The sequence below is a fragment of the Necator americanus genome, chromosome X (assembly GCF_031761385.1).
Source record: "Necator americanus strain Aroian chromosome X, whole genome shotgun sequence".
Lineage (NCBI taxonomy): Eukaryota > Metazoa > Nematoda > Chromadorea > Rhabditida > Ancylostomatidae > Necator > Necator americanus.
In genome coordinates, this window is record NC_087376.1 from 15154518 (window position 1) to 15179296 (window position 24779).

A 24779-nucleotide genomic window follows, 5' to 3' on the forward strand; every position below is an offset into this window, starting at 1 on the left:
TACTCACATAATAAAGACATTCCACTGAACCACTGCTTTTTGATCTGTTCTATTAGGGTGATAAAATCCCTAAATTCTCTAGTCACCCACTCACACAGTTTGGTTATGTGTATGTGTATGTGTGTGTGTATGTTTGTGTGCGTATGTGTGTGTTTGTCTGTTTGTGACGAAAATACTCCACAAAAATTAAAGATGTTTCACGGTTGGGAACTGGGCAAGTGCTCCCTGCTTGTCAGGCGTGCCTTCTACCACAGAAACACTGTCAAGAATTAGATGAACATATGAAACACCTGATTGGACAGGTCACTTTCTGTTATATATTATGAGCTTTATGAGCATGTTGACTTCCACTTTTACAATTCAGTAAAAGTGATCAATCATTTGATTATACAGGTGGATTGAAAGTTTTTGTTTAGTGCAATAGCAAATCACAAACTTGTCGCATTCTCTTTTGAAATATTACTTCTAAATTTTTTCGAAGGTGGAGTACCTTTTTTCTTCAAGAACTCAAACAAAATTAAGGAATTGTGATTTGTGATTCTTCTCTAACCAATATTTTTATGACGAACTTTACTTCATGCTTTACTGATGTGACATTTGTAAGAATAACAATTACTTCTCTCACATTTGTTGCAGGGAAGACATGTTATTATGTTCAGAAGCTTAAAGGCATCACCCCACGAATCTGAGGTGGTGCAGATTCCAGGTGGAGTATTCGTATACGGGATGGGAAGCTATGGAGAGGGGGGGGGGGGGGGGTGATTCCGTCCACTTCTTCCTAATTGCCGTAAAAAACGGCCCGGAAGATGCGGCGCCGCACAAGACTGGCGCGCTCCAGTCGAACTCGCTGTAGAAAATAGTGCGCCAGAACGCCTGAAGCCGTACCTTCCGGGCCGTTTTTTACAGCAATTAGGAAGAAGTGGACGGAATCACTCCCCTCTCCATAGTCTCCCATCCCGTATACGAATACTCCACCTGGAATCTGCACCACCTCAGATTCGTGGGGTGATGCCTTTAACTTAAAGATGACAAAAAAGAAAATGAAAGTTTGTTATAGTCTACCGCTCGCATTAAAACAAATCCTTGCCAACTTTCTTTTTTAGATGTCTTCACCTTTTTCAGCTTTTGCATAAAGAGTTCTTTTGTTTCCTTGGCAAATTTTTCTATGTGGGTCATGTTTGCTACTTCGTTCCGCGATGTGTTAATACTTTTTCTGCAAAGAACTGCAAAGTTTTCATTGTTTCAGTTTTTCATGTTGTCGTGAAAAGAGAAATTCACGGTTTAAAGGTGCAACAAAAGTTCTTTGTATTTTTTTTTTGTGGTGATTAGGGTGAGATAATGAACATGTTTCTGCCTCGAAAAGGTGAGGTCGGAGTAAAACGGGTCTCATGACATCAAATGAGGGGGTTGGTGTCAGAAGGTAGTGAGGCGAGCTTCACGATGCTGAAGTGGTGCGCCAGCTCCAGAAGGCAGAAAGATAGGGTGAGACGAGTCCCACAACGTCAGATTGTGCATCCACGTTGGAAAGTACTGAGATCGGTGGTACGGATTTTTCAGCATCAGATAGATGCACCTGTGCCAGAAAGCAGAAGGATATAGTGGAACGGGTTCCACTCTATCTTTCTGCTTTCTGGGTCCCAGATTGGTGCATGTGTGCCAAAACGCGTAGGATAGAGTGATACGCCTCCGACAGCTCCAGTTAGGAATGCTGGCAGCAGAAGGCAGAAAGCGTATTCTACAGCATCGTGTAGATGCGCCGGTGTCAGGAAGTGGAAAGGGTAAGACGGGACCCACGACATCATACCGCACCCACGCCAGAAAACAGTAAAATGAAGGCAGACCAGTTGCCTGCATGGGAACATCAGCGAAATGTACTTCCAAGTATGTACCACTCCTCTATACGCTATACTCATCATGCTTGCTAGATGATTTCTTCGAGAATTATATACTCGCATGCAGACGCCTGCTTTAGTAGGAGCAAGCTGTTTACGTGATCTGAAGTAAGATTCTTATCTTTGTCAGTATGATAATGACCTTCACGTTATTTAACACTATCACATCATTCAATGTTAACCGTTGGAGAAAAAACGAGAAAAGCTCAAATGTTATAGCGGTACAGAGACAAGGAATATCATGTTCTAAAATGCTCACTCTGTCGTGTGTGTATATGTATGTATGTGGCGCGAAATATCAGAGAGCATAGAAAACGGATAACATGGCGTCGAATTATGTCGGACCCGTCTCAGCCCCTTTTATGGCTAGAACGTCATAAAAGGGGCTGAGATGGGTCCGACGACGTAAAATTGGTGCGCCAACGCCAGAAAACGCTGGGACCTGAAAGTTGGCGTGACGGCGCAAAATAGTAATTAGCACAATTATTAGTACAGCGGTATTGGGTAATAATTCCAAGCGCATTTGTCAAGAAGTGAATAAAATGTTGCGTTCGTTCATAGTCGTGATAACAGCACGTGTTGCGTTTCACCCTTATGTATTCATTCGCATGTTTATTCCCTGGTTGTTCGCCTCAGATTGGTAACATACATACTTTAGAAATTGGAAACAGGTGTGAAGAGAGCTGTTCATATAGTAGCTAACAGATCACATGATCTGATGTAGAAGCTTAGTTTTATCGGTACGATGATGACGTTCACGTCATTTCATGTTCGCACATCATCCTGCGCTAATTATTGGAGAAAAATACCAGAAAATCTAATATTTCTTAGATTGCTTCCAAATTTTAGCGGTACCGAAGGAATAGAGGTGTCAAACTAAGTTTGGGTATTCCCCAACTAAGGTATCGACCTCATTAGGAATAGAATTATTGGATCTTCCCTCAATGCTTGAATTTCTTAAAAAAATAAACAAAAAATACCAGTATTAATTCTTACTAGTCAGTGAAGGCGATCGAAGCGAGAATCACAAGAAGTCTGACGTTCAGACTGGTAATCTATAAAGTTATACTTTCAATAGGTCTGTTGATCCATTCAGTTTATTATTGAAAATATTAAATTTGTATTTTTTGAATGATGTTTTGTTCGGATGATGGAAGGGCTCTTCGATTTTGAATTAGAGCTTTTCGAAATGAAGTAGGATCAAAAATTATTGAGAGCGATGTGAAAAAATGTACAAGATTTAAAAGATGTGTAGACTCCATGCCATCTTCTTTTTCATGCTCTGCTGTAACCTGCAAGAAATATTCAACCGTTTTCCTACTTTTGCCGCTTTCTTTTCCACCATATAGGAGGGCACCGCAAAACTGTGAGAGCAGCTTAAGCTGTTGTCACATCTCCATTTTCTAACTTGTATGAAATAAGCTGAAGTGTCATAAGTATGCAATTAGCTAAAAGTTGAGATACATTTGTATAGCTTAATGCCGTTAATAATAACCTAATGCTATCGTCTAGATATGGGGCGGGTGTGGTGTAGCGGTTAGAGGTTCCGCTTCCTGCACGATCGATTGGAGGTTCGAATCCGCCCAAGTGCTCACCAAGCCCTTCATCCCTCTGGGGTCGATAAATTGGTACCAGACTTGTCTGGGAGGATGAAAACACTGACTTGACACATCGGCTAGCCACCGCAAGTCATTGTATAGTCCAGATACACGTTCGTAAACCACAAACGATTCTGAATTGAAGTGAACGTGGGGGCGCTTCCCAAGCGGATTGATTAACGCCAGAAACTTTATCCTTTATGCTTTATCGTCTAGAAACATGTGAGTAAGTGGTACTCACAGCCATTTATTTATTTAGTCTCTCTATGGTGAAGTGTAGTATTATGAGTATATAAGGATAAAATATTATGTTTGTTTCAGCTTACTTTCCTTCAACACAGCACGTTCATTGCGGGAGTACCTAGGCATAAACTATGGCACAAACTGTGATGCGGAACTGTCAAATCGTAGAAGAGTTGATCAACCGGCAAATTACTTTTCGACTACCTACAGATGCTGCGGTCTTTTCGCCACAAACGTTTTGGTCCTTATTTTTGTGAGCTGCATTCTTTTATAAAAAGGTTGGATGGAATAGAAGTATAAAACAGGACTTTAGGTTGAGGGATTAGTCATGAAAGTACCGAATGAAAACTTCTGTATGGTTTATTCAGTGTACTGTGTCCTCATGTTCATACACGTCATTGAGGGAATCTATGTGCTTCATCTCTGCGACGAAATGAAATTCAGGTTTGAATTGATTAGAGTGGATATCAACGTGGCTCTTTCCTTCTTTTCGATTAAGAGACCTGGCCGAGCATCCTACGCAATAATCACGGCTGATAAATAGTATATATACTACTGCTTCTCGCCAAGCAACCCAATTTGCATTTCCTTTCCTAGCAGAACGGTGAAGATAACTTCGTAATTAGGGTCCATGACGTCCAACGCATGCGTTGATGTCTGTAGGACCTCTTTCAGAAATTCTTTTCATGATATATTTGCAGTACTATCGCTTTCTTATCATCCTTGAAACGCCGTTTACTGCGTCTTCCCTCTGACTTTGTGAGTGCAAAGTTTGTCGAGGAGTGAAGTTGTTAAAAAATTTGACCTGCTTACCATTTTTAAAGTCAGCTCTGCTTCACTGTATCCAAATTTCAACAATGAGAACGACTCAAGAATGCCGCCTTGACCTCAAATTCGTAGCGACGAGGACTGTACCCTTGCGTGTTCTAAATAACTTTCTGGTGCCACCTTCCGTTCGTTTACTCGAATACACAATTATATAGCTGCCTTTGTAGTGCACTCAGTGTCACACTCCTAAAAGACATCCATCCTCAAGCAATCACACCTGCTTTCCGAGTAAATTTCGCAACACCATCCTTGTTAGTAACGAGCAAGAAACCCTATGCAGCGAATATTCACGTTGGAAGGTTGGTGCAGCAGCTTAAGTTGTAAAGTTGTTTCCATCAGGCTGTTTAACATAGTCGTTTTCATCAGCCGTTCCTTCTTAAGAGCTGGAAGAATTTGTTCTGACTTGGAAAGTTGAGATTTGTGGATGCAGTTATTAGAATCCTCTATTTCTAAAGCCTTGTGTTAAATTCCGGATTTCTCAAGCTTTTTGACTTAAAGGCATCCCCCCACGAATCTGGAGTGGCACGGATTTCCGGAGGAGTATTCGTATACGGGGTCGTAGATTACTGGGAGGAGGGTGATTCCGTTCATTTCTTCCTAATTGCAGTAGAAAACGGTCCGGAAGATACGGCTTTTAGCGTTCCGGCGCACCTTTTTCTACAAGGAGTTCGATTGGAGCGCGCCAGCCCTGTGCGGCGCCGTATCTTCCGCGCTGTTTTTTACGGCAATTAGGAAGAAATGGACGGAATCACACCCCTCTCCTTAATCTGCTATCCCGTAAACGAATACTTCATTTGAAATCCGTACCACCTCAGATTCGTGGGGTGATTCTTTTAACTGAGTTCTCCAGTCGGAAACCTGTAAAAACAAGTATACAGCTCAATTGGACAACTTTTGCAAAAAAAAAGTTAAGATTTTAAGACCTTGGGCGATCAATTCCTAACCATGCAGTTCGCGAGGAAGTCGAAATCATACAGCTTATAAATGCTGGTAACGGATATCGCTAACGTACTACCTAGAAAATAACTAGCATATGCGAGTGTTCAGTAGCTCGCATATAGTTATATATTTTCTAAGCTCGAGCCTCCAATTCAGAGGTGACACAGTAAGCTTTTTCATCCGTTCCAAGTACTACATCAGAAAGAAAACCAGGGAAGTCGATGTTTTCGAGCTAAGTGGGTGTCTTTAGGTAAAGCCGAATATGCTTAGTAGTATTTGCAATCGATTATTGTTTCACTTTGAACATTTTATAAAGATTCGCGAAGAAAACGCCGTTTTCCATCGATTCCTCAAATGAATATAAACGAACGGGATGAATTTTAATGAACGCTAGTAAAGTGATTGCTATGACTTGCAGAATGAAGAGCAAATTCATCCTTACCACTTTTTTTCAGCTTCGCCTGTTCTGCCAAATGGTTTATCCAAACTCTTCTCGTTGGGTACCCTTCACTACATATTCTTGTTGAGTATGCACAAATGAGAAGAAAGCTGAAGTAAATAACGGGAATAATACAGATACCTCTTGGATGGATCTGACTGCAGTGGCATTCGTAGTGTCAGTGATAAATATAGTTATATGTAATTTACCATCATTGAATAAAAAGTTTAGCTTCTAAAAATTACTGAAGTATGAAGCCTCTGAAACTGATTGAAGTCGTTCATAAAAGAAATGCGATAAAATATTTACTTATCCACGGAACGTGTTTACTTATCCACAGAACCTGATGAGCGGGTGTAGCACAGTAGATAAGAGGCTTGGTTGTGACTGTGCAATCGATGGTTTGAAATCGCTCTAGTACCAACCAAGCCCTTCATCCCTCCGAGGTAAATTAAGGTGTATAAATTAGTACCAAACTTGTCCAGGAGGATATGTATGCATGTATGTATGTATGTATGTATGTGCGTATGTATGTATGAGTGTGCGTATGTGTGTATGTGCGCATAGGGTGAAGAATTGTACTTCACTCGATCCCAACAGAATCAACTCTGAACATCTGAAGTACCTACCACCAATCAACAGACAAGAGAGGCTCTTCACTCGTTATCTCTCACATTGTCCAAACTTGAATTCCTTTTCGAGTCCGCGTGAATCCAAATTCAATGCTTCTTGAGATGTAGAACAAATGCAGCTACATTTCAGCTGACAGAAATCTTGTAATACGCAAATAATGGAGTACCAGGAAAGTTCGTTCACTTGCTTGATGACATGAATCAATGAACAACTGCTGCAGTTCGAACACCAGCCGGATGTACAACACCGTTTGAAGTGGTAACTGGAGTAAGACAAGGGGCGGTGGCAGGACTCTTCCTGTTCAATTTCGTTCTCGACGACATTATGCGAAGAACAGTCCACCAGTGTCCTGCCGACATTGTCTTAGCAGCATCAGGGTGCCCCTTGACTGACCTCGAGTACGCCGACGATGTTGTTATATTCGCGGAAAACAGTACGAAACTTCAGCATGTTGTCAACCTTGCATCGAAGCTGGCTGCAGCCTACGGACGCCTACGCCTTGATAAATGCAAGTGGATCACTTCGAGACCTCGAACGGGAATCAGGGTGGACGGACAACCAGTTGAACCCGTCGATGAGTTCTGTTACCTGGGCTGTATGCTGAAGAAAAACGGCAGCCACGAGAAAGATGCAGTAAGGCCATTTCAACATTCAACTCGTTAACGAAATGCCTGTAGTCGACCCCCATCGCCAACAAAGTCATGTTACGAATCTATCTATCCGCAATTCGCCCTATCATGATGTACGGATCGGAGACTTGGGCAGCACCATCAACGGTTATGGAGAGGCTTGACTGCACGGAACGAAAGCTGCTTAGACGGCTACTTGGCTACTTTTGGCATAGGGTATGCCACAATGAAGATCTTTACGCAGAAATTGATGTGGTTTACTGGCGGATGACACGTGGAAGATATCAACATCTTGCACCGCCTTCGAAAGCGGCTAAAATAAATCGTCTTCGCTTCTTTGGTCATATATTAAGGAGACCGGCAGATCGCCTTGTCCAACGAGTTCTGAAGAGTTCGTCGGGTTCGAGCTGGAAGAAGCCACCTGGCCGAAAACGGAAGTTCTGGACTGAAGTGGTAAAAGAGGACCTGAGGACACTCGGCGTGGATAGGCAGTTCAGGCGAGAAGTAAGGTTTCGCAGAACATGGAATAGGGACGAATGGATTGATTCTGTGCAAGCTCTTGCAGAAGATCGAGAAGGTTGGGCAGAGCTGTGTTTAAGGACGACACCCCTCGGCGAAGATGCGGGTAATCGCGTCAGGCGATGACATCAGCCCGCCGATTAAGTCAAGTAAGTCACGCAAATAATTTCCAAGAAAGTTTCATGTATTATATCCAATCTGATCACAACAGAACTTCTGAGTTCCACTGGCCCGATCTTAGCCACATCTTGTGTATTTACCTGCAACGGTGCAAGTCTCTATTCTTCAAGATAATTGCAGTTGCAGGAGCTCTTCTTATGAGCTATCTGTACCTTCCAAAAGCATGCACAAAAATGACCATGCTATGAATAGTAACCATCTTCAAAATCAATATATCTGCATGGGACATACTTCAATGCATATTCTTAGTAGTCCTTATGCAACCAATAAATACAAGAAAAAAAGGAAAAAAGTAACGAAAAACTTTTCTAAACATCCTACAGCATACAGAATCTTAGTTACGGAGCATTATCGAATAATACCTTATTTTTTAAGGAATATGACATCAAATAGCACCGATAAGAAGTTTACGAATAAAAAAAACTGAGGAACGCAAACTCATTGAAGAAATTCGTTATAAACATTCGTCTATTAGACTAGCTTCAACGTTCCCAACTGAAGAAGAGGTCCAGAAAAAGATCTGTAATTTTCTGGAAATTATTTGAATGCTCACTCGCTCCGATAATCTTTCTGATTTGTCCAATAAGACCCATGATGAGAGACCTCTACATTTCGCAAAAGTAGAGGTGACGCACAACAAATGACGCCAGCCATATTACGATGGAAAGGAACAGCGCTGCTGCCCAAGGATTGTTCCTGACGTACGAATTGTTGTTCTTGTGCTAGCTGACAGCAAGTTGACAGAGTCGAGATTCGACTTCATACGCAGGAAGGAGTCAGTCTAGAACCTGCCTTTACGACCGACTTTGTTCGCAGAGAAGTCGAATTCATCAAGGAGTTCCAGCGACAAGTCCAGACCGAGATCAGGGAAATTGAGCTTTAAAAGCAAAGATAGAACCACGTCTACACCACCAACTACATGGAAATCAATTAACAGATAACTAACCAGAGTGAAAACATCCAGAGCATGAAGGAAAATCTTCGCCGCGATTTTCGGCATTGTTAAACGGAGATAAACGGAGAGGTCCGTAACCAGAGCGACAACATTCACAGCACGAAACAAATAGTCGAACTCGGTGGCGACTCCTACCTCTTACGCACCTGTAGCGAGTCAGGACCTATCTACGCCGAAGCCGAAGTAACACCCGAGAAGACAAAATCCAAAAAAAGCTTGAAGACACTATTTCGGAAGATGGAGATTCTGTGGCAAGAAGGAATGTCGGAGAGGAGGATGCTGAAAAAGACCTTTCAGATATATGCGACGTGTAAATGTAAAGAATAGGAGTAGGCGCACGAAAAGACTTCAACGAGCCTTAACGAGAGCATTCGACCAAGGAATGAGCATCTAGAAAACGAGCGAAGAGCACTGCTGGATAAACGGATCGACAGAATCGAGGAATTCCTGAGAGACAACTGGAAAACACCATAGAGGAAGGTAAAATGGCTCAACTGCATGAGATCGGAAGAGCGCTTTCTCACACGCTCATTCTGGCTGGCCAAGAGAGAGCATTATTCAGGTAGCAATCCAGTGTTTGCGACTGTAGAAGCGAGATTAAGACGAACATGTAGTACATTATGTCTCGATAGCTGTCACCTCACTGACTGTTGCTGAAGCAAAGGAAGGACGTGTATGTACTGCAGAGGTACACACCACAACAAGGTTCTGTGTACTTTGCCAGAGACGGTATGCAACCGTGGTAAAGAACCAGAAAGGGTACGGGAAAAGGATTTTTTGATCAATGTAGCGAATAGTGCGTAAGATTGTGAATAGTTCCATGAGAGCTTTTCCTAAGATGTTATCAGTGTGATTAGAAAACTTCATCGAAGAACTAAACGGTACTCCTACATCTTTGTATATATCATGCTGTTTCAACAAAGATTCATTGATTTCATAATTTACTTGGTTGCCGGCGCCGCGTATACAAGTCTGATTGCTACCTGCACGTGGTGGCCCTGCTTTAACTAAACGCAATCAGGCGTTCGAGTGTACGCATTGGGAACGTACAAGCTATATAATCTGCACTGTTATGTGGCAAAAGATTCCCACACATTGCAAAAAGGTGCTGTCGTCCAGCACGTCGCCAAAGCCCATAACCTGAAAGATCAACTGCCTGAAGGGAGTATGGAATCTTTGGCAACAACCATTCGTTTCGTCACGCTGAACTGCCGAACACTATCGAGTGAACTCTCTACCCAGACTTCTGCGATATGTCTGTGTGCCTTTTGCTGCAATGCAAGAAATACGCATGAGAGATCGGCCCGTCGCCAGCATCGAAAATTACACCATACTGCGGCGATGCTGATGAGAACAAAGTAGGTTCCCGATAGTTGTGAGGAACGATTACAAGAACCTAGTGGAGGAATTTGGCTCGACGCCGCTTAGACGCGCCTTTCTACGACTGCCGGATCGCAGAGGACGTAAACTCTGGATCGTAAGTGCTCACGCACCTACGGAAACCGCTGAGGACAACAGTAAGGACGCCTTCTATGATGAAATCAATGCATTGATGTCTAAAATACCAAGCCAGTAGGTGGTCATTGTCGGAATCGACGCAAATGCGAAGATGGAACTCGAACAACAATCCGATGTGCTAGGAAAATGGTATTATTCAGCGGAGCGCACGTCGCACAACAGTGACCGTATGGTTGACTCATGTGAACAGAAGAGCCTCCTTATCGCTTATACATTTAAGAGGAATCATCGACGTCATCAGCTCACGTGGCAAGGTTCAACCTTTTTAATACCTGAAAAGTAGCACATGCGGAAGATGAGGGCTCTCAAACTTCTGCCTGACTATGTTCTGACGAGGAACATTCCTCAGTCGGATATCCAAAAATCCAGAGCTGTATGCTCCCAAAACAGGAACCGAGGAGTACCTCCTCAACCGAAAATCGGCATGGGAGATCTGAAAAACGAAGAATGCAGAACGAATTTTTGCCGTGTGTCCATTCATGTAACAGTCCGGACCAAGAAGAAGCGTTGCAATGCGGATTACTTCACAAAGTGCATCCAGAACGCTGCAAAGGAAACGCTCCCGGCTCAAATGCCGCGAAAAAGTTTGCCTTTGCATCTGTGGAGACAAGACCCACGTACAATTCTGTATGTGTCGCACGCAGCACTGATGACTTCAACCAGGAAAAGCGTCTTAGAAGGAAGTTGCGTCGTCAACTGCAACAAGACCGCGATAACAAGTGGACGTCAAAGGCGATGGAGTTTGAAGTTTGTGGGAGGACAAGAGCCCGCGGAAAGCCTATGCTTTACTAAAACAGTATAACGGCAAAATGAAAAGATGTTCTCCTGTCCTCAACACTGCCAGTGGAGTAGCTGTCGGTGAAGCAACCCTTCCAAATTGGAGGAAACATTTCAAGACCTTGGTGAACCGGCAAGTGCTGTTAGCTCCTGAACTCGAGCACGTTCATAGGCCGACATATGCGGTTAACGAAAAGGCACTGAGCGAGTCAGAGATTCTGCTCTGCATCCAAAAGATGACAAATGGAAGATCTGGTGAAAACGACGGGAAATGCTGAAATAACTTTCCCCATCTGGGATTTGTGAAATGAGAAAGATCATCCGTACAATATGGATAAACGAAAGGATACCTGACTCGTAGAGACACGTTATCATAATTGTCCTCCAAAAAAAGTTAACTGCCACGAACCCTAGAAATTATCGAGGAATCTCCTTGTTGCATGTTCTGTACAAAGTTTTGGAGCGCATTATCCTGGACCGACCCATTAAACATCGCGAAGTAACAATGCGCGACGAGCAAGCTGGCTTTCGTTCTGGTCGATCTACGATTGACCAGGTGTTCATCGTCAGAAGAGTGATCGAAATCTGGCAGCGGTATTCGAAGCCAATACAACTAGCGTTTCTGGACTTTGAAGCCGCGTTCGACTTTCCTCACCGAGGCCGTCTTCTCAACGCGCTCCGCGCCGATGGAGTACCAGGTAAGTTCGTTCGCTTGCTTGATGACATGAATCAACGAACAACTGCTGCAGTTCGAACACCAGCCGGATATACAACACCGTTCGAGGTGGTATCTGGAGTAAGACAAGGGGCAGTGGCAGGGGTCTTCCTGTTCAACTTTGCTATCGGCGAATACAATGCGGCGATGCGAAGAACAGTCGATCAGTGTCCTACCGACATCGTCTTAGCGCCATCAAGGTGCCCCTTGCCTGATCTCAAGTACGCCGACGATGTTATATTCGCGGAAAGCAGTACGAAACTTCAACATGTTGTCAACCTTGTATCGAAGCTGGCTGCAGTCTATGGATTACGTCTACCCTCTGATAAATGGAAGCAGATGTGGATCTCTTCGAGACCTCGAACGGGAATCAGGGTGGACGGACAACCAATTGAACTCGTCGATGAGTTTTGTTACCTGGGCTGTATGCTGGAGAAAAACGGCAGCCACGAGAAAGATGCAGTAAGGCCATTTCAACATTCAACTCGTTAACGAAATGCCTGTAGTCGACCCCCATCGCCAACAAAGTCATGTTACGAATCTACCTATCCGCAATTCGCCCTATCATGATGTACGGATCGGAGACTTGGGCAGCACCTCCTATAGTGATGGAGAGACTTGATTGCACGGAAAGAAGCTGCTTTTGGCCTAGGGTATGCTGCAATGAAGGAAGTCGGAAGTCGATTTGGTGTACCAGCGGTTGACACGTGGAAAATATCAATATCTTGCACCGCCATCGAAATTGGCTACAGAAAATCATCTTCGCTTCGTTGGTCATATAATAAGGAGCCCAGCAAATCGTCTTGTTCAACGAGTTTTGAAGAGTCTGTCGGATTCAAGCTGGAAGAGGCCACCTGACCGAAAGCGGAAGTTCTAATCTCAATATTAATATATACATATATCATGTTATATAATAACAGGCTTATTCTGTCGCGTGTGTGTAGTATGTATGAATGAAATAAATAAAATGAAATGAAATTCCAAAAAAGTAGTGCGACGGGTCCACCTGCGTCGAATTAGGGCGCTGGCGTTGTAGAGCTGTAAAAAGAGAGAGACATGGGTCCAACTGCGTCGAGTTACTGCTTCGGCGTCGTACAGCGGTAAAATGGGGTGTTACGGATCCAATGGTGTGGAATTGCTGCGCTATAGTGCAGTAGTTTCGCGCAGTAACTTTGTGTGCATGTCGCAAAAGATAAATGGGACGTTGCAACCGCTTCATAGTTGTGGCCACTGTGCTTTTCACCTTATGACTCCTCTGTGTGGCTATTTCCTTGCACGCTTGCCTCAGGTTGCTAACATGCCTTCCTTAGAAAATGGAAACGCGAATGAAACCGGCTGCTTAAATAGTATCGAACAGTTTACATGATCTGACGAGAACGTTATTTTTATCAGTACATTGATGTCGTTAACCTCATTTTATGTCAAACGTCATTCTGTGATAGCTTTTGAGAAAAACAGGAAGAAAACCCATACTTCGAGTAATACCTTCAAATTGCGTCTATATTCTATTGGTATCGAAGGAGCGTTTGAAACTAAAGTTTCAATGTTCTACAGATGTAGAAATAACGCGTACAGAAGGAAAACTATGAAATCTCACGCCTAAATTTATTTTTTAAAAAATGAAGAAGGCGTTCTTAGAAAAATACAATTCTTGTTTTGTAGAAAATGCCACCACTATTAATTTTCTTCGATCATTGAAGGAGAGAAAGGAAACACAACAGGAAGTCTGAAGTCCGGTATATCGTATAGTATAGCCCGGTATATATATATATATATGCTAGAGAAATAAAATGTTACATCTCTGTTGAAAAAAAGTGTAGTGATTATTGAATCATGACTTCCACAACTGTTCCAAATGCGTCATGGAATGGAACTAATAACAGTTTAAAAAAGGCTATTAAGTGAAATAGAGTGTTCGAGAAGAACTTTTCTGCAATATTTACTATATCTGTGCAATTATGAAAACATACGACCGACCTCATCGCAAACCGAGAAACATAGATCATGCATGACACATAAGCAGCACATACAATCTAAAAATCCTGAAGTATAGTTTTTGACTACAAATGAACATGACAAAATAATCAAATCACTCCATCATACATTGATTCATACCAGAAAAAATCTTACGAAGAAAGAAGTATAGCCGCTTTTTTCTTCGCCAGCAAAAATTCTTGAAGGCGGAACACGCCCATCGGTACAGGGAAGTCCACATTATCAGCGAATTTCGAAGCGGCAATTGAGAGATGCATCTCAATCTTATTGTGCTCTCTGCATAATTATACCATTTGTGCAGAATGGAAACTGTTAATACACGGAGATTTGACTCTGATTGGCCCGAATCTGCAATGTGTTTGCCACGCAAGTGCCTTTAAATGAATTAGACAAAGGAGAAGAAAAGTGACGGACAAAGAAATCGAATAAAAAGTCTGATTAGAGTTGCACCATAAAAAACATAACGAGAATAAACCAAAACTAGTATTTTTCGAGATTCAACATTGGTGCGCAATAGCTTTATAATGGAGACGATCTGAAATTCATCAAATGGTCTTTGAAATAGTGTGGCTCCAGGACGCATACATAACTACGTCACTTCAGTCATATGCACCGGCAAAGAAGAAACTGTATTTTCTGGTTTTCTTTTCACTGTTTCCGTAAACTAGCACGTTTAGTTCACTGTAATTATCTTCTACATTTAAAGATTAGAACTGCTATCCTTTCGATAATTGGTTTGTTTAATTGAGCCGGACCCAAAGTTGTTATTATCTTTATTCGTGGCTGAAAGGATGAAATCGTGATTTGTCCAATCAAACACCCTATCCGCTCAACAAAGAAAATTCTAAGTTTATCGTTGGATCTCAAAACTACAAATAGTAGAGAACTTCCTACCTTAGGATCAGAAGACTATCTTCTCACTGCTAGATACCTGTTGTGAGGTGACTAGCGCCATCAAATCTATCTATTCACCAGTTGTCACGCAATAATACGAGAAACACGCCAAAGCACTAAAAACACACACATGAAGTCTATGCCCTCATCTGTTCTACAAAAAGTTTCTTCTGCATTCGCTTAGATTGTGTTTCTTGAAAGTGAGTTCCCGAGATGCATAGACTTTTTCCAAAACGGTAGAACTAGTATTTTACAAGATATTGAACTCAACTCTACCATAGCGACTACATCTAGGCGTTTCCGATACTTAAAGGCATCACCCCACGAATCTGGGGTGGTACGGATTTCCGGTGGAGTATTCGTATACGAGATCGTGAATTATTAGGAGAAGGGTGATTCCGTCTATTTCTTCCTAATTGCCGTAGAAAACGGCCCGGAAGATACGGCTTCGGGCGTTCCGGTGCACTATTTCCTACAACGAGTCCGATTGGAGCACGCCAGCCTCGTGCACGCGCACGTCTTCCGAGCCGAGCCGTTTTTTACGGCAATTAGGTAGGAATGGACTGGATCACACCCCTTTCCATAATCTGCTATCCCGTATACGAATACTCCAACTGGAATCCGTACCACCTGAGATTCGTGGGGTGATGCCTTTAATTTCCTTATGGAGAAGTTAGTTGCTCACATCATGAACATTATATTAGGTTGTCGCATGTGTTTTGCAATCTTCTTGATGACCCCGTATATTCCGCACTTGTTAATACGAGTTATGATATAGCCAGTATGAAGAGTGCATCATTTGGACTTTCACCACACACATTCCCATACATCAGTTTGTTCTTTACATGCTAGTGTGGCGACAAGATCACCATGATGAGATCCACCCTCGTCATCCCCTCACCAACCGTAATTCTGGCTCAAAGGAAGTGCATCACGAATTTGGCGTGATGCTGAAACTACAGCAAAAGCCTGCAGTTTAAGTTGTATTAAGTTGAGTCGAAAGTTCTCGGACAAACTGACAATATTTTTATTTATCTTACAATTTTTAAACGATAGGTGTGAATCATTTGAGGTATGCCCCACTGGCATCGATAGTCTTCTGCCGACATTTAGGCAGATCATGAATGTCTTTTCTCCAGAACGCTGGGGACTGATCCTTGAAGACCTGCTCGAGTGCCGTTTTGATTTCGTCGCGGGTTTGGAAATTGTGACCATTCAGATGACGTCGGAGATAGAAAAAAGGTGGTAATCCGAGGGAGCCAAGTCTGGGGAATACGATGATTGTGATGAAATGGTCCAGCCAAACTTCATCAGTTCGGCCTTGGTCGTTCTTGCAATGTGCAGCCGAGCGTTGTCGTGCTGGAAGTAGACTTCGTGCTGTTGCGGGCGTGCATTTTCCAGATTTGCGTTTAAATTCCTCAGTTGCTAAATGTGGACGTCTTGTATATCCCTCAGCGAGCAGCTCCCAGTATGCGACGCCGTGTACGCTCCACTAGATGCAGAGCATAACCTTTTTAGCGTTTAGGGACGTCTTCTGAATCCGCAGCTTAGTCACCCCATTGGGCCCACCGGTGAATGTCAGTTCGCGAGTGGTTTGATACATGATATGATTGTCGGTTTCCACCAGTCTCCGCAGCAAGTCAAAATCCAACTCCATCGGGTATTCCGAACGGTCTTCATCTTCGATGGGATAGTCCCTGACGGGAACTTCGAGTGTTGACTGTACTTCTAACGAGGGCGTGCTCATTTTAGACATCCTTCAGACGTCTATCGATATCCGCGCGTTCTTGGCCAGATAGACAAAGAGTATGACGTTGCGGAGGTGGAGTGACGACGGCTTGAAATTGCGCGGCATGGTGGCAGGAAAGGAACTAGCTCGGTGTAATTGTTTATCTACACTTTGAAGAGCCTTCTATACTCTAAAAAGCGGTACCTAATTTTCGTTAGCTCCTTGTTAAGTGATGATATCTAGAAGTCGTCACTGCCGAGACCAGCCTGGTTCCGCTCATCTTTCCCTAATCATCGTATAAAAAACCTGGTAACAGAGTTTGTTCCTACAATAAATGCTAGAACGTGCCCCTTGTACAATCTTCGGCTCCCTCAGCAGCCTATTTATTGGTTTTACGTAAATAGGCTGATGAGGAGACCTTATTAATCTTCAACAGCTCGCACGTGGACGCGGCCAAAATCGAGATACACTGCCTTTAAAATCAACCCAACTCCGCTCACCTTAGTCCCAACATACGGCAAGTGTCTCAATTGTTACAAAACAACGACGTAGTTCGCAAAATTCAAAAATGGCAACCATTTCCAAAATGATCTTGAGCGGTCGGCTCGGCTATTGGAGGTGGGCATCGACAAGCGATGGACAGTGCGAAGTCGGAACTTTGTGCCACACTAGCAAATTAACACCCTGGTTTTCTTCATTTCACACCTGTGCGTGGCCTTGCAAAAATTGTTAAGGTTTAGGAACTCGGTTGATAGGGAACCCAAGAGCAGCTCCGCGTCCGGGATTCGAGAAGGAAGAACGCGCGCCTTGCTCTCTTCTCTCTCAAAAAAAATCTGCTTTCTCGAAACGATTCTCACTGGAAATAAGAAGTGGGTCACTTACATAAAATATGTAAGGAAAAGACAGAAGATGGATTGCGGTGAGGAGTCCGAGCCTGTCACAAAGCCTTACTTCTGTCGCCAAAAAGGTGCATCTTCACTGTTGGCGGTCCAGGAATGGGATAAATTACTGGGGGTTTGTGCCCAGAAGGCAGGCTATTAACGTCCAGACCTTTTCTCCAACTGCTGAAGTTGAAGGCTCACACCGATCGCACACGTAGGAAGCCAAAATCGCTTCCCATCACGACAACGCACGGCCACAAGTATCAGGTTTTGCCATTGTCGAGCCATGGCTGCTTGGCAGTCATCTAGCCTCCGTATAACCTGCACCGTTAGAATACAAAATTGTATCTAGCTACATTCGAACTCAGAGGCAGGCGTTAAAGATAGCTATATTAGTAAACCTTTCGGAGCTTCAGAATGGCAGAGCTCGTCAATCCAACCATAGAGTAATATAAGAGCAGTAACCATAGAAAGCCTACCGAGAAATAGAGAAAACGTCCACCGAAATGATTATATTATTCGACTACCCATGATCAATTGCGCATGACGCTACAAAGAGATACACAGTCTCAGAGAAGTCCGACTCCGGCAAGAAAAATCAGGTAAGGCAGAAATCAACAATTACTCAAGAGATCATTCGAAGAGTCCTAAACGATTTTGGAAGACCCGGAGATTACGCTTCAAAAGTTGACCTCCAACTTGGTTAAAAGCTCAACGATCACTCATAGGATCGCTAAAGAGTATCTCAGATACACTTCTCAGCCCTTCAAGACCTGCCACAATGCTCTCTGTGGAATCCAAACTCAAATGAATTACTTATATACATACTTAGATGGGCCGTCTTTACTGAAAATGCGGGTCCCAGCACCTTTGAAATCGTTTCGTTCCTTTGCCGTCATCATCCATGACGTTATCAAGCTTTGTGAGTGACGTTGACGAGGTCCTTGAGACGTATCGAGCTGAGCTTTCAGCTAGTCCATCCTTACAGCGAACACATCACCCCATCTCGTTAGTGGCCTCCCTCGAGGTCGTCTACCATTTCTTAGAATCCGCGCTAGCGTTCTCCTACTCTATCTGTCGTCAATTCTTCTCATAATGTGACTACACTATCCATGCTTTGCTTTCGATATATAATATATATTCGCTAGGTCGCGAAGACAGGACATTTTTCTAAAGTCGAGTGCACGAAGACCGGTTTGATGTTGTGTGCACCGGTTAAACTTCAGAAGGGATCTCTCAAGGACTTTGTGGGTAGTGAGTAGCTTCCTGGTGCCCGTCCACGTCTCCCCTTTATAGCAGAGCGCAGGAGGAATTGTCAACTCGAACAGATGGGCACCGAGATCTTGGTACGCCAGTTGGTCCTTGGCTTTTCTGACGCGTGCGAATACTGCCCACGCTGTTCTCATCCTTCTATTCAGTTCTTCCTTCAGGTCGTTCTCCATATTCATCTCCTCATCTATTATCCAAGGTCAGAGGTACATGTTTGACGAAGTATCCACGATTTGGGACCCTTCAAGTTTTACTGTTCCGTCTTCGCAGAAGACATTCATTATAAACTCGTTCTTTCAATTTATTCGCAATCCTATTTTATTCTCTGCTTGGTTCGAATCCTTGAACATCGTCTCTGCTTCATTGGTGCTTCTCGGAAAGAAAACGATGTGCTCCACAAAACGAAGGTTCGAGATGAATTCTCCATCAACTCATATGTCCTTTTCAAGCAAACAAGTGAGTTCATTATCCATTGTAATGCAGCTGTGAACAGCTTCGGATATGATATCGTCTTATGGTACCTTTTTCCCCTTTTTCGATGGTGAGGGGGCGGTGAAAAAGCTGTATCGTGGTGCATCGATCATAGCAATTGGTTAATGTCCTTACTTATGACGCTTCCACACCTTGACCGACCAGAGCTGACAATACTGCATTCGTTTCTACGCTGTGGAAAGCTTTTTCATAGTCGACGTAGATTAGGACAGGGACAGGCAGTACTATCGGTAAACCTCTACGATCCTCGATACACGTTCTGGATGTGGTCCATATAGCTGACACTCTAACGGAATCTAGCTTATTCTTGAGGTTGGGCTTTATGCAGAGTCCTAGATATGCGCCTTAGGATGATCTTAGTGAATATTTTGTATATGGCGCTCAGCAAGCATATCGGACGGTAGTTCCAAAGGTCCTCTCTATCACCGTTCTTATGAATAAAGACGATTCGCGAGGTCTTCCACTGGAATGGAATCCTTTCTTTCTGAAGGTAGGACGTCATGTGCGCCGCTAAGATAACATGAAGTGGATGGCCACTAGCCCGAAGAAGATCTGCTGGTATAAAATCAGGTCCGGGGGCTGTGCCAGATTTCATGCCCCCAATAGCGACTCGTACTTCCGAAGGAAGAATCCGTAGTGGAGCTCCACCAATGGGGATGATCGAACTTGACACAACTTGACACAGAAGTTGACGAACGGAAAAGGTTCAAGTAGAACCTCTCCGTAATGGTTTCCACCTCATGAAAACGTGCGAGCCCCGTCTTCGCTTCGACTTTGTCGCTTATTCTTCACTGATCGCGGTCTATATCGGTCGTTGGAGGTGCACGAGTTCCGGTAGAGATAGACGGTGCTTGCCGGTTCAACAAGGTAGCAGCAGTGTATAGGCCTTTCTTGTGTCTAGCAGTGTATAGGCCTTTTTTGTGTTCTTCTCCTCCCACACTTTTTCATACTCCTCCGCCTTTGACGTTCAATCGTTCTCCAGTCACGTTTCAGCTGACAACGCAGCTTCCTTCTCACATGTTTCTCTTCGTTGAAATCAGCAGTGATGTAGGCGGCACACACAAATTGTACGTGGGTATCATTTCCACAGATCCACAGGCAAACTTCTACCACGCATATACCAAAAAAAAAGAACAGGGAGTATTTCCCTTGCAGCGTCCTGGATGCACTTTGTGAAGGAATCAGCATTGCAAAGCTTCTTCTTATTCTGTATTTCAATATTACGCGGCCTCCATGTGCAGAAATTCTTTCTCATCCAGACCTGGCTTGGCACTTCGAGTTTTGTTGATATGGAATTCCACGACTTTTCTGGTACTGCACCGTCATGCTAAAAAAATTGCAAGGTGGTCGGTATCGAAGTGATTAATCATGCAACTCTAGATTTTCGGGAGTCCGAAGAAGGAATGTTCCCTATCAGAACGTAATCAAGCTGAAGTTGAAGAGTAGGCATCTTCCATTTGCTAGTCAGGCGCAAAGAGGTGGTCGAGCTTTGGCTCATAAGCTAAAAGCGTCGATGATTGCTCTCAAACGTAGAAAAAAGATGAACTTCATCTGCATACAAAACTTTACCCGACAGCAACCGCAGTCTGGCTTTTGCTTCGCGATATAATCTTCGAACTGTTCTTCTAGTTTCCGTAGTCACAGTAATCTTCGCTTTTGCCAATTCCGACAATGACCACTTGGATGGTTATCTTGGGCATCAACACTTCTAGTTCAAAACAGAAGGCATCACTGTTCTTCTCGTCAGCGATTTTTTAGGTGCATGTGCTGCTATGTCCACATCTTTTATGATCCAGCAGTCGTATAAAGGTACATTTAGACGACCTTGAGCCGAATTTCTTTCTTTCTTCTCTTTCTCTCTCTTCTATCAACATCGCCGAAGCGAATGGGTAGTTTTCAATACTGATGACAGGGTGATCTCTAATGCGTGTTTCCTGCAATGCAGCAAACAGTGCATGTAGACATTTCAGTAGTACGGAGAGTGCGACTTGTTGGAGCGATAAGCGACCAGCGATCGACAGTTCAACGTTGGAAAAGGTGTCAAAGATCCCATGTTCTCTAAGCAGCGGACTTGCAGAATATGACTCTGGTAGTGCGCAATATGACCTCTTTGCGGTGAGAAACTTGTGCCTTATAACCGTGCAAGTTGCATAGTTGGTACGCTGAAAAACCGTACACTCAGATGCCTAATTGCGTCTAGTGCAAGCACCATGTACAGGTGATAATCAGAATTCTATACGCGACCCCAACATGTTGTGAATCTGTATCGAAAGCAGTTTCTGCCTATGGACTACAATTGCGCCTTAAAACTAGGAGATATTGGTCTCCCCGAGACCCTCAGTGAGAACTAGCGTGGACGGACCACGTACCGAGCTCGTGCATGAGTGTTGTAATTTGGGCTCATGAACATCCTCCAATGCTGAAATACCATGACAAGAGATACTCACCAAAAGTGACTAAGGTCAATTCAACATCTTACACGTTGAACAAGTGCCCGATGGTCGACCCTCGTCACCAAGTTTAGCTGCGGGTCCGCCTATCCGGGATTCGTCCTATCATGTACGAATCTTTCTTCGACAGCACCTTCAATGGTGATGGAGAAGAGAGTGCATGAAGAAGAAACTAGTAGGACGACAGTTAAACCTTCTGTCCAATTGTGAAGGGGATATTTACGCAAAACGTGGATACAGATACAGTACAGGTGGATAACACGTGAGAAGCATCAACATCTTTAAAGACTCCCTGATGGTCTTGTTCAATTTGCCTAGAAAATGCTTCCGGACTTAAACCGGAGAAAGGGTCCTAGAAAAGGAAGTTCTGCTTGGACGCAGTAAAAGAAGAATTGAAGACATCGTTCGTTAACGACAACCGGCGAAGATCCGTTATTAGTTCAGCCGAGACGTATGTGAATAAAGGAAAATCAATGGACGGATAGATTCCAAACGAGGTCTGCCCGAAGATGGAATAGAATGGGTTCGGATTTTCATAACGACGAAACGCTCTGGCAAAGAAGCGGAAACAAATATCATCCACCAGCTACATAAGTTAAGAAAGTCACCTCCAGATATTAGCATTACTCTACTGCGTCGGTACTTCCCACTAAAACACCATTATTATAACTGCGCTCTTTCTAGAGGAATTTTTACAAAGCAGAGAAGTTTCTAAAAATGTATATGAGTATTTGGTGTAATTTGAAACGGTTTGAGCCCACTATGAATGCACCATCTCTTTGAATCAATTTATTTTTCGGCAAGGTCTTTTCAAGTGGACACATCTCCGCAAAAGGAGCTCTGAATCTTTTAGCCCATGCGAGCAATGGTTGTCATCTTGGTCTAGAAAATGCGTCCCTACGGGTGCTACGACTTCTTCATCGAGAAGGGATTTCTCTCCCACAACCAGAATGTTCAGTTCGAGAAGAAAATAAATAAATAAGTAAACGCTAGAAGACGTGATAGAAGGCAGCAGGCTGACCACTCGCTCTGGAGGTGTGCCTGCAGGCTGTGTGTTTTTACCATTATAATGAGGTGCTTCTAACCTCACCCTTTTGATGAAACATTCAATTATTTTGACTGCATTTCATTCCTGCTCGCAGTAATATCCTCGATACTCTGATCCCTAAAATTTATTGTTTTTGTTTCTGCCAGTGATGTCCTCTTATATTTCTTTTCTTCGCGAGATAAAATAGTCGGTGATCAAAAACCCATGGATATTCCCTTCAAAAGAAACAGTCACTGTGTCAAACCGGCTCAATAAGAACTGTCAAAACAGTCCACTGTTTTGACAGTTCTTATTGAGCCAGTTTTCCATGTCATGTACGGCAAATGCAACCATATCGAAGTATGAGAATCTTAAAAAGCTATTCACTAACTTTCTCACTCGACATTTTGTTTTCTATGGCCTTAATTGTTGTTGTACCAAAAGCACATAATAAAGAAGAACCTGTTAGAAAAATGCTTAATAAAAATTCAGCGGTTTAATTTCTGTGCTTCAAGATTTTTTTTTTGTAGGATAGTTGGTTTCCCAGATGGTTGGTCGCGAAGCTACGTTGTGCGTCTCTGAGTGACGGGAGGGTAGAAGTCCTGTCAGTTGGAGTCAGGCAACGGACTACCCGTGTTCGTTGGGCCAGTCTCGTATCCGTGCAATTGACACATCGATACGGCAAAAAGAATGCAGAGAAGTAACTTAGAAGTGCAGGGAAGGTGATTTGGAATGGCCTATAACTAGTGAGCCTCTGTTAGTACATCCGGAAAGACGCACCGTACCCCACAGTACCGGCGTTTAGCAACCTGGCCATGGATTCCAAATACATTGTGAGACACAGTGACAAGAAAAAGTTCCCCACTTCCGGAGGAACAACTAGTACGGGAGCAGCAAAAACGGCGGGTTTGTTTAAACCATCTGCCAAAAAAGAAGACATAACTTACAAAATTAATTTCTAACCAATCAAGCAATCTCCCTGGTGCTCCCTAAGCCTAGTTGAAGCCCGTTCCGTTGAATGCAGTCAAGTGACAATCTTGCAAAACAAAACTAATCTCGAAATGAAGACGAGAAGTCAATCTGGGATAAATGTAGTTGGGCGGGGGAACACTCAGAGGCGCCCTTATTTTTCGAAGTAAATAATCAAATCAGTCGGAGCCCTAAGGCCTGAGCATTAGTCTTAGAGGATCTATGACATGTAAACTAAAGTTACTAAGAGAAAAAAAGTTAGAGCCTCGAAAAATAAGGGCCCCACTGAGTGTCCTCCCTCCCGAACTACATTTTTCCGTCAATCTTTGTTTGATTTCAGAATAGCATAAAACAAAGAAGGGAGTTAGTGGTTAATGTATTGTTAAACGATGAGCGTTATTTCTGCGTGAGTTTCTTTTCTACTTTCAGTTACATGAAATTCTTTTTTCACTCTATCTAGAAACAAACTTCATTTCGACTGGTTGTTCGTTCCTTACTCTTTCTTTCCCTATACCATAATTAAAAAACAGTCAAAATTTCACGGAGACAGTGCCCTTGCTCCAATTCCGTTCATTGTCAAACTGACTAACATCAGATGAGCTTTCGAGGACCTTATGACATGTAAACTAAAGTTACTAAGAGAAAAAGAAGTAAGTTAGAGCTTCGGAAAGTAAGGGCGCCACTGAGTGTCCCCCAAACCATATTTTTCCCGTCAATCTTTGTTCGATTTCAAATTCAGAATTCAGATTTTATTCAGAACACCCGCAGAATACGGTCAAAAAATTTGCGACAAACAGGTAGAACCTGCGCCAGATTGACCCATATTTACAGACCATGTTTTTTTTTCTTAAATACGCGATGCAACCAAAGCCGCTCACTTGTACATGGTACCTCTAACGGAGCTTTTCATTCTGCTGGGGTGCGCCTAAAGATAGTGAATTAACGTGCGAGCACTAGAAGTACGTGTCCAATCTTGCCTGTGTTAAGTAAAAAAGGCATCCCAGCAAAATGAAAAGCTTTGTTATAGGTAACAAGTACAGGACAGTGGAAAGCGTTGCATCGAGTAGCGTGGAAAAAAACATCGTCTTTAAAGGTGGCTCATAAACTGTCAATATTCAATGGATACCCGACTGGAGACTGTGTTACTCGACACGGACAAATTCATTTCGAATGTTGACTGGGGGCTCTTCAACCACTTTGCGAAGCAA

At 43.3% G+C, this 24779-nt stretch overlaps 8 protein-coding genes across 10 annotated transcripts in view; 6 read left to right on the forward strand and 2 right to left on the reverse strand.

Annotated features, from left to right (window-relative positions):
* The window catches only part of RB195_023242 (uncharacterized protein), a gene marked incomplete at both ends in the record, with an annotated part of 38357 nt that extends 32299 nt beyond the window's left edge, over positions 1 to 6058 (forward strand). For both annotated transcript variants that reach the window (XM_064210604.1, XM_064210605.1), the window contains 3 exons: positions 3812 to 3986; positions 4047 to 4177; positions 5956 to 6058. In XM_064210604.1, the coding sequence (XP_064066485.1) occupies positions 3812 to 3986; positions 4047 to 4177; positions 5956 to 6058 (409 nt within the window). The remainder of the gene's footprint in view (positions 1 to 3811; positions 3987 to 4046; positions 4178 to 5955) is intronic.
* Positions 6059 to 6896: 838 nt separating this feature from the next.
* RB195_023243 (uncharacterized protein) lies at positions 6897 to 7235 on the forward strand (the record flags this gene model as incomplete). The annotated part of the gene is made up of 1 exon (XM_064210606.1): positions 6897 to 7235. The coding sequence occupies one exon, from the start codon at positions 6897 to 6899 to the stop codon at positions 7233 to 7235; it is 339 nt and encodes a 112-aa protein (XP_064066487.1).
* Positions 7236 to 7273: 38 nt separating this feature from the next.
* Positions 7274 to 7846, forward strand: RB195_023244 (uncharacterized protein; the record flags this gene model as incomplete). The annotated part of the gene is made up of 1 exon (XM_064210607.1): positions 7274 to 7846. The coding sequence occupies one exon, from the start codon at positions 7274 to 7276 to the stop codon at positions 7844 to 7846; it is 573 nt and encodes a 190-aa protein (XP_064066488.1).
* Positions 7847 to 10748: 2902 nt separating this feature from the next.
* On the forward strand, positions 10749 to 11165 carry RB195_023245 (uncharacterized protein; the record flags this gene model as incomplete). Its single annotated transcript, XM_064210608.1, has 1 exon — positions 10749 to 11165. One exon carries the CDS (start codon positions 10749 to 10751, stop codon positions 11163 to 11165), a length of 417 nt encoding a protein of 138 aa, XP_064066489.1.
* A 17-nt stretch (positions 11166 to 11182) lies between these two features.
* Positions 11183 to 11428, forward strand: RB195_023246 (uncharacterized protein; the record flags this gene model as incomplete). Its single annotated transcript, XM_064210609.1, has 1 exon — positions 11183 to 11428. One exon carries the CDS (start codon positions 11183 to 11185, stop codon positions 11426 to 11428), a length of 246 nt encoding a protein of 81 aa, XP_064066490.1.
* A 227-nt stretch (positions 11429 to 11655) lies between these two features.
* RB195_023247 (uncharacterized protein) lies at positions 11656 to 12357 on the forward strand (the record flags this gene model as incomplete). Its single annotated transcript, XM_064210610.1, has 1 exon — positions 11656 to 12357. The coding sequence occupies one exon, from the start codon at positions 11656 to 11658 to the stop codon at positions 12355 to 12357; it is 702 nt and encodes a 233-aa protein (XP_064066491.1).
* Positions 12358 to 15817: 3460 nt separating this feature from the next.
* RB195_023248 (uncharacterized protein) lies at positions 15818 to 16510 on the reverse strand (the record flags this gene model as incomplete). Of its 2 annotated transcripts, none has more annotated exons than XM_064210611.1 (2): positions 15818 to 16246; positions 16310 to 16510. In XM_064210611.1, 2 exons carry the CDS (start codon positions 16508 to 16510, stop codon positions 15818 to 15820), a joined length of 630 nt encoding a protein of 209 aa, XP_064066492.1. The 2 variants fall into 2 exon arrangements, with proteins under 2 accessions (XP_064066492.1, XP_064066493.1); XM_064210612.1 differs by having other exon boundaries at positions 16310 to 16501.
* Positions 16511 to 18470: 1960 nt separating this feature from the next.
* Positions 18471 to 18806, reverse strand: RB195_023249 (uncharacterized protein; the record flags this gene model as incomplete). The annotated part of the gene is made up of 1 exon (XM_064210613.1): positions 18471 to 18806. One exon carries the CDS (start codon positions 18804 to 18806, stop codon positions 18471 to 18473), a length of 336 nt encoding a protein of 111 aa, XP_064066494.1.
* Between the last annotated feature and the right edge of the window lie 5973 nt (positions 18807 to 24779).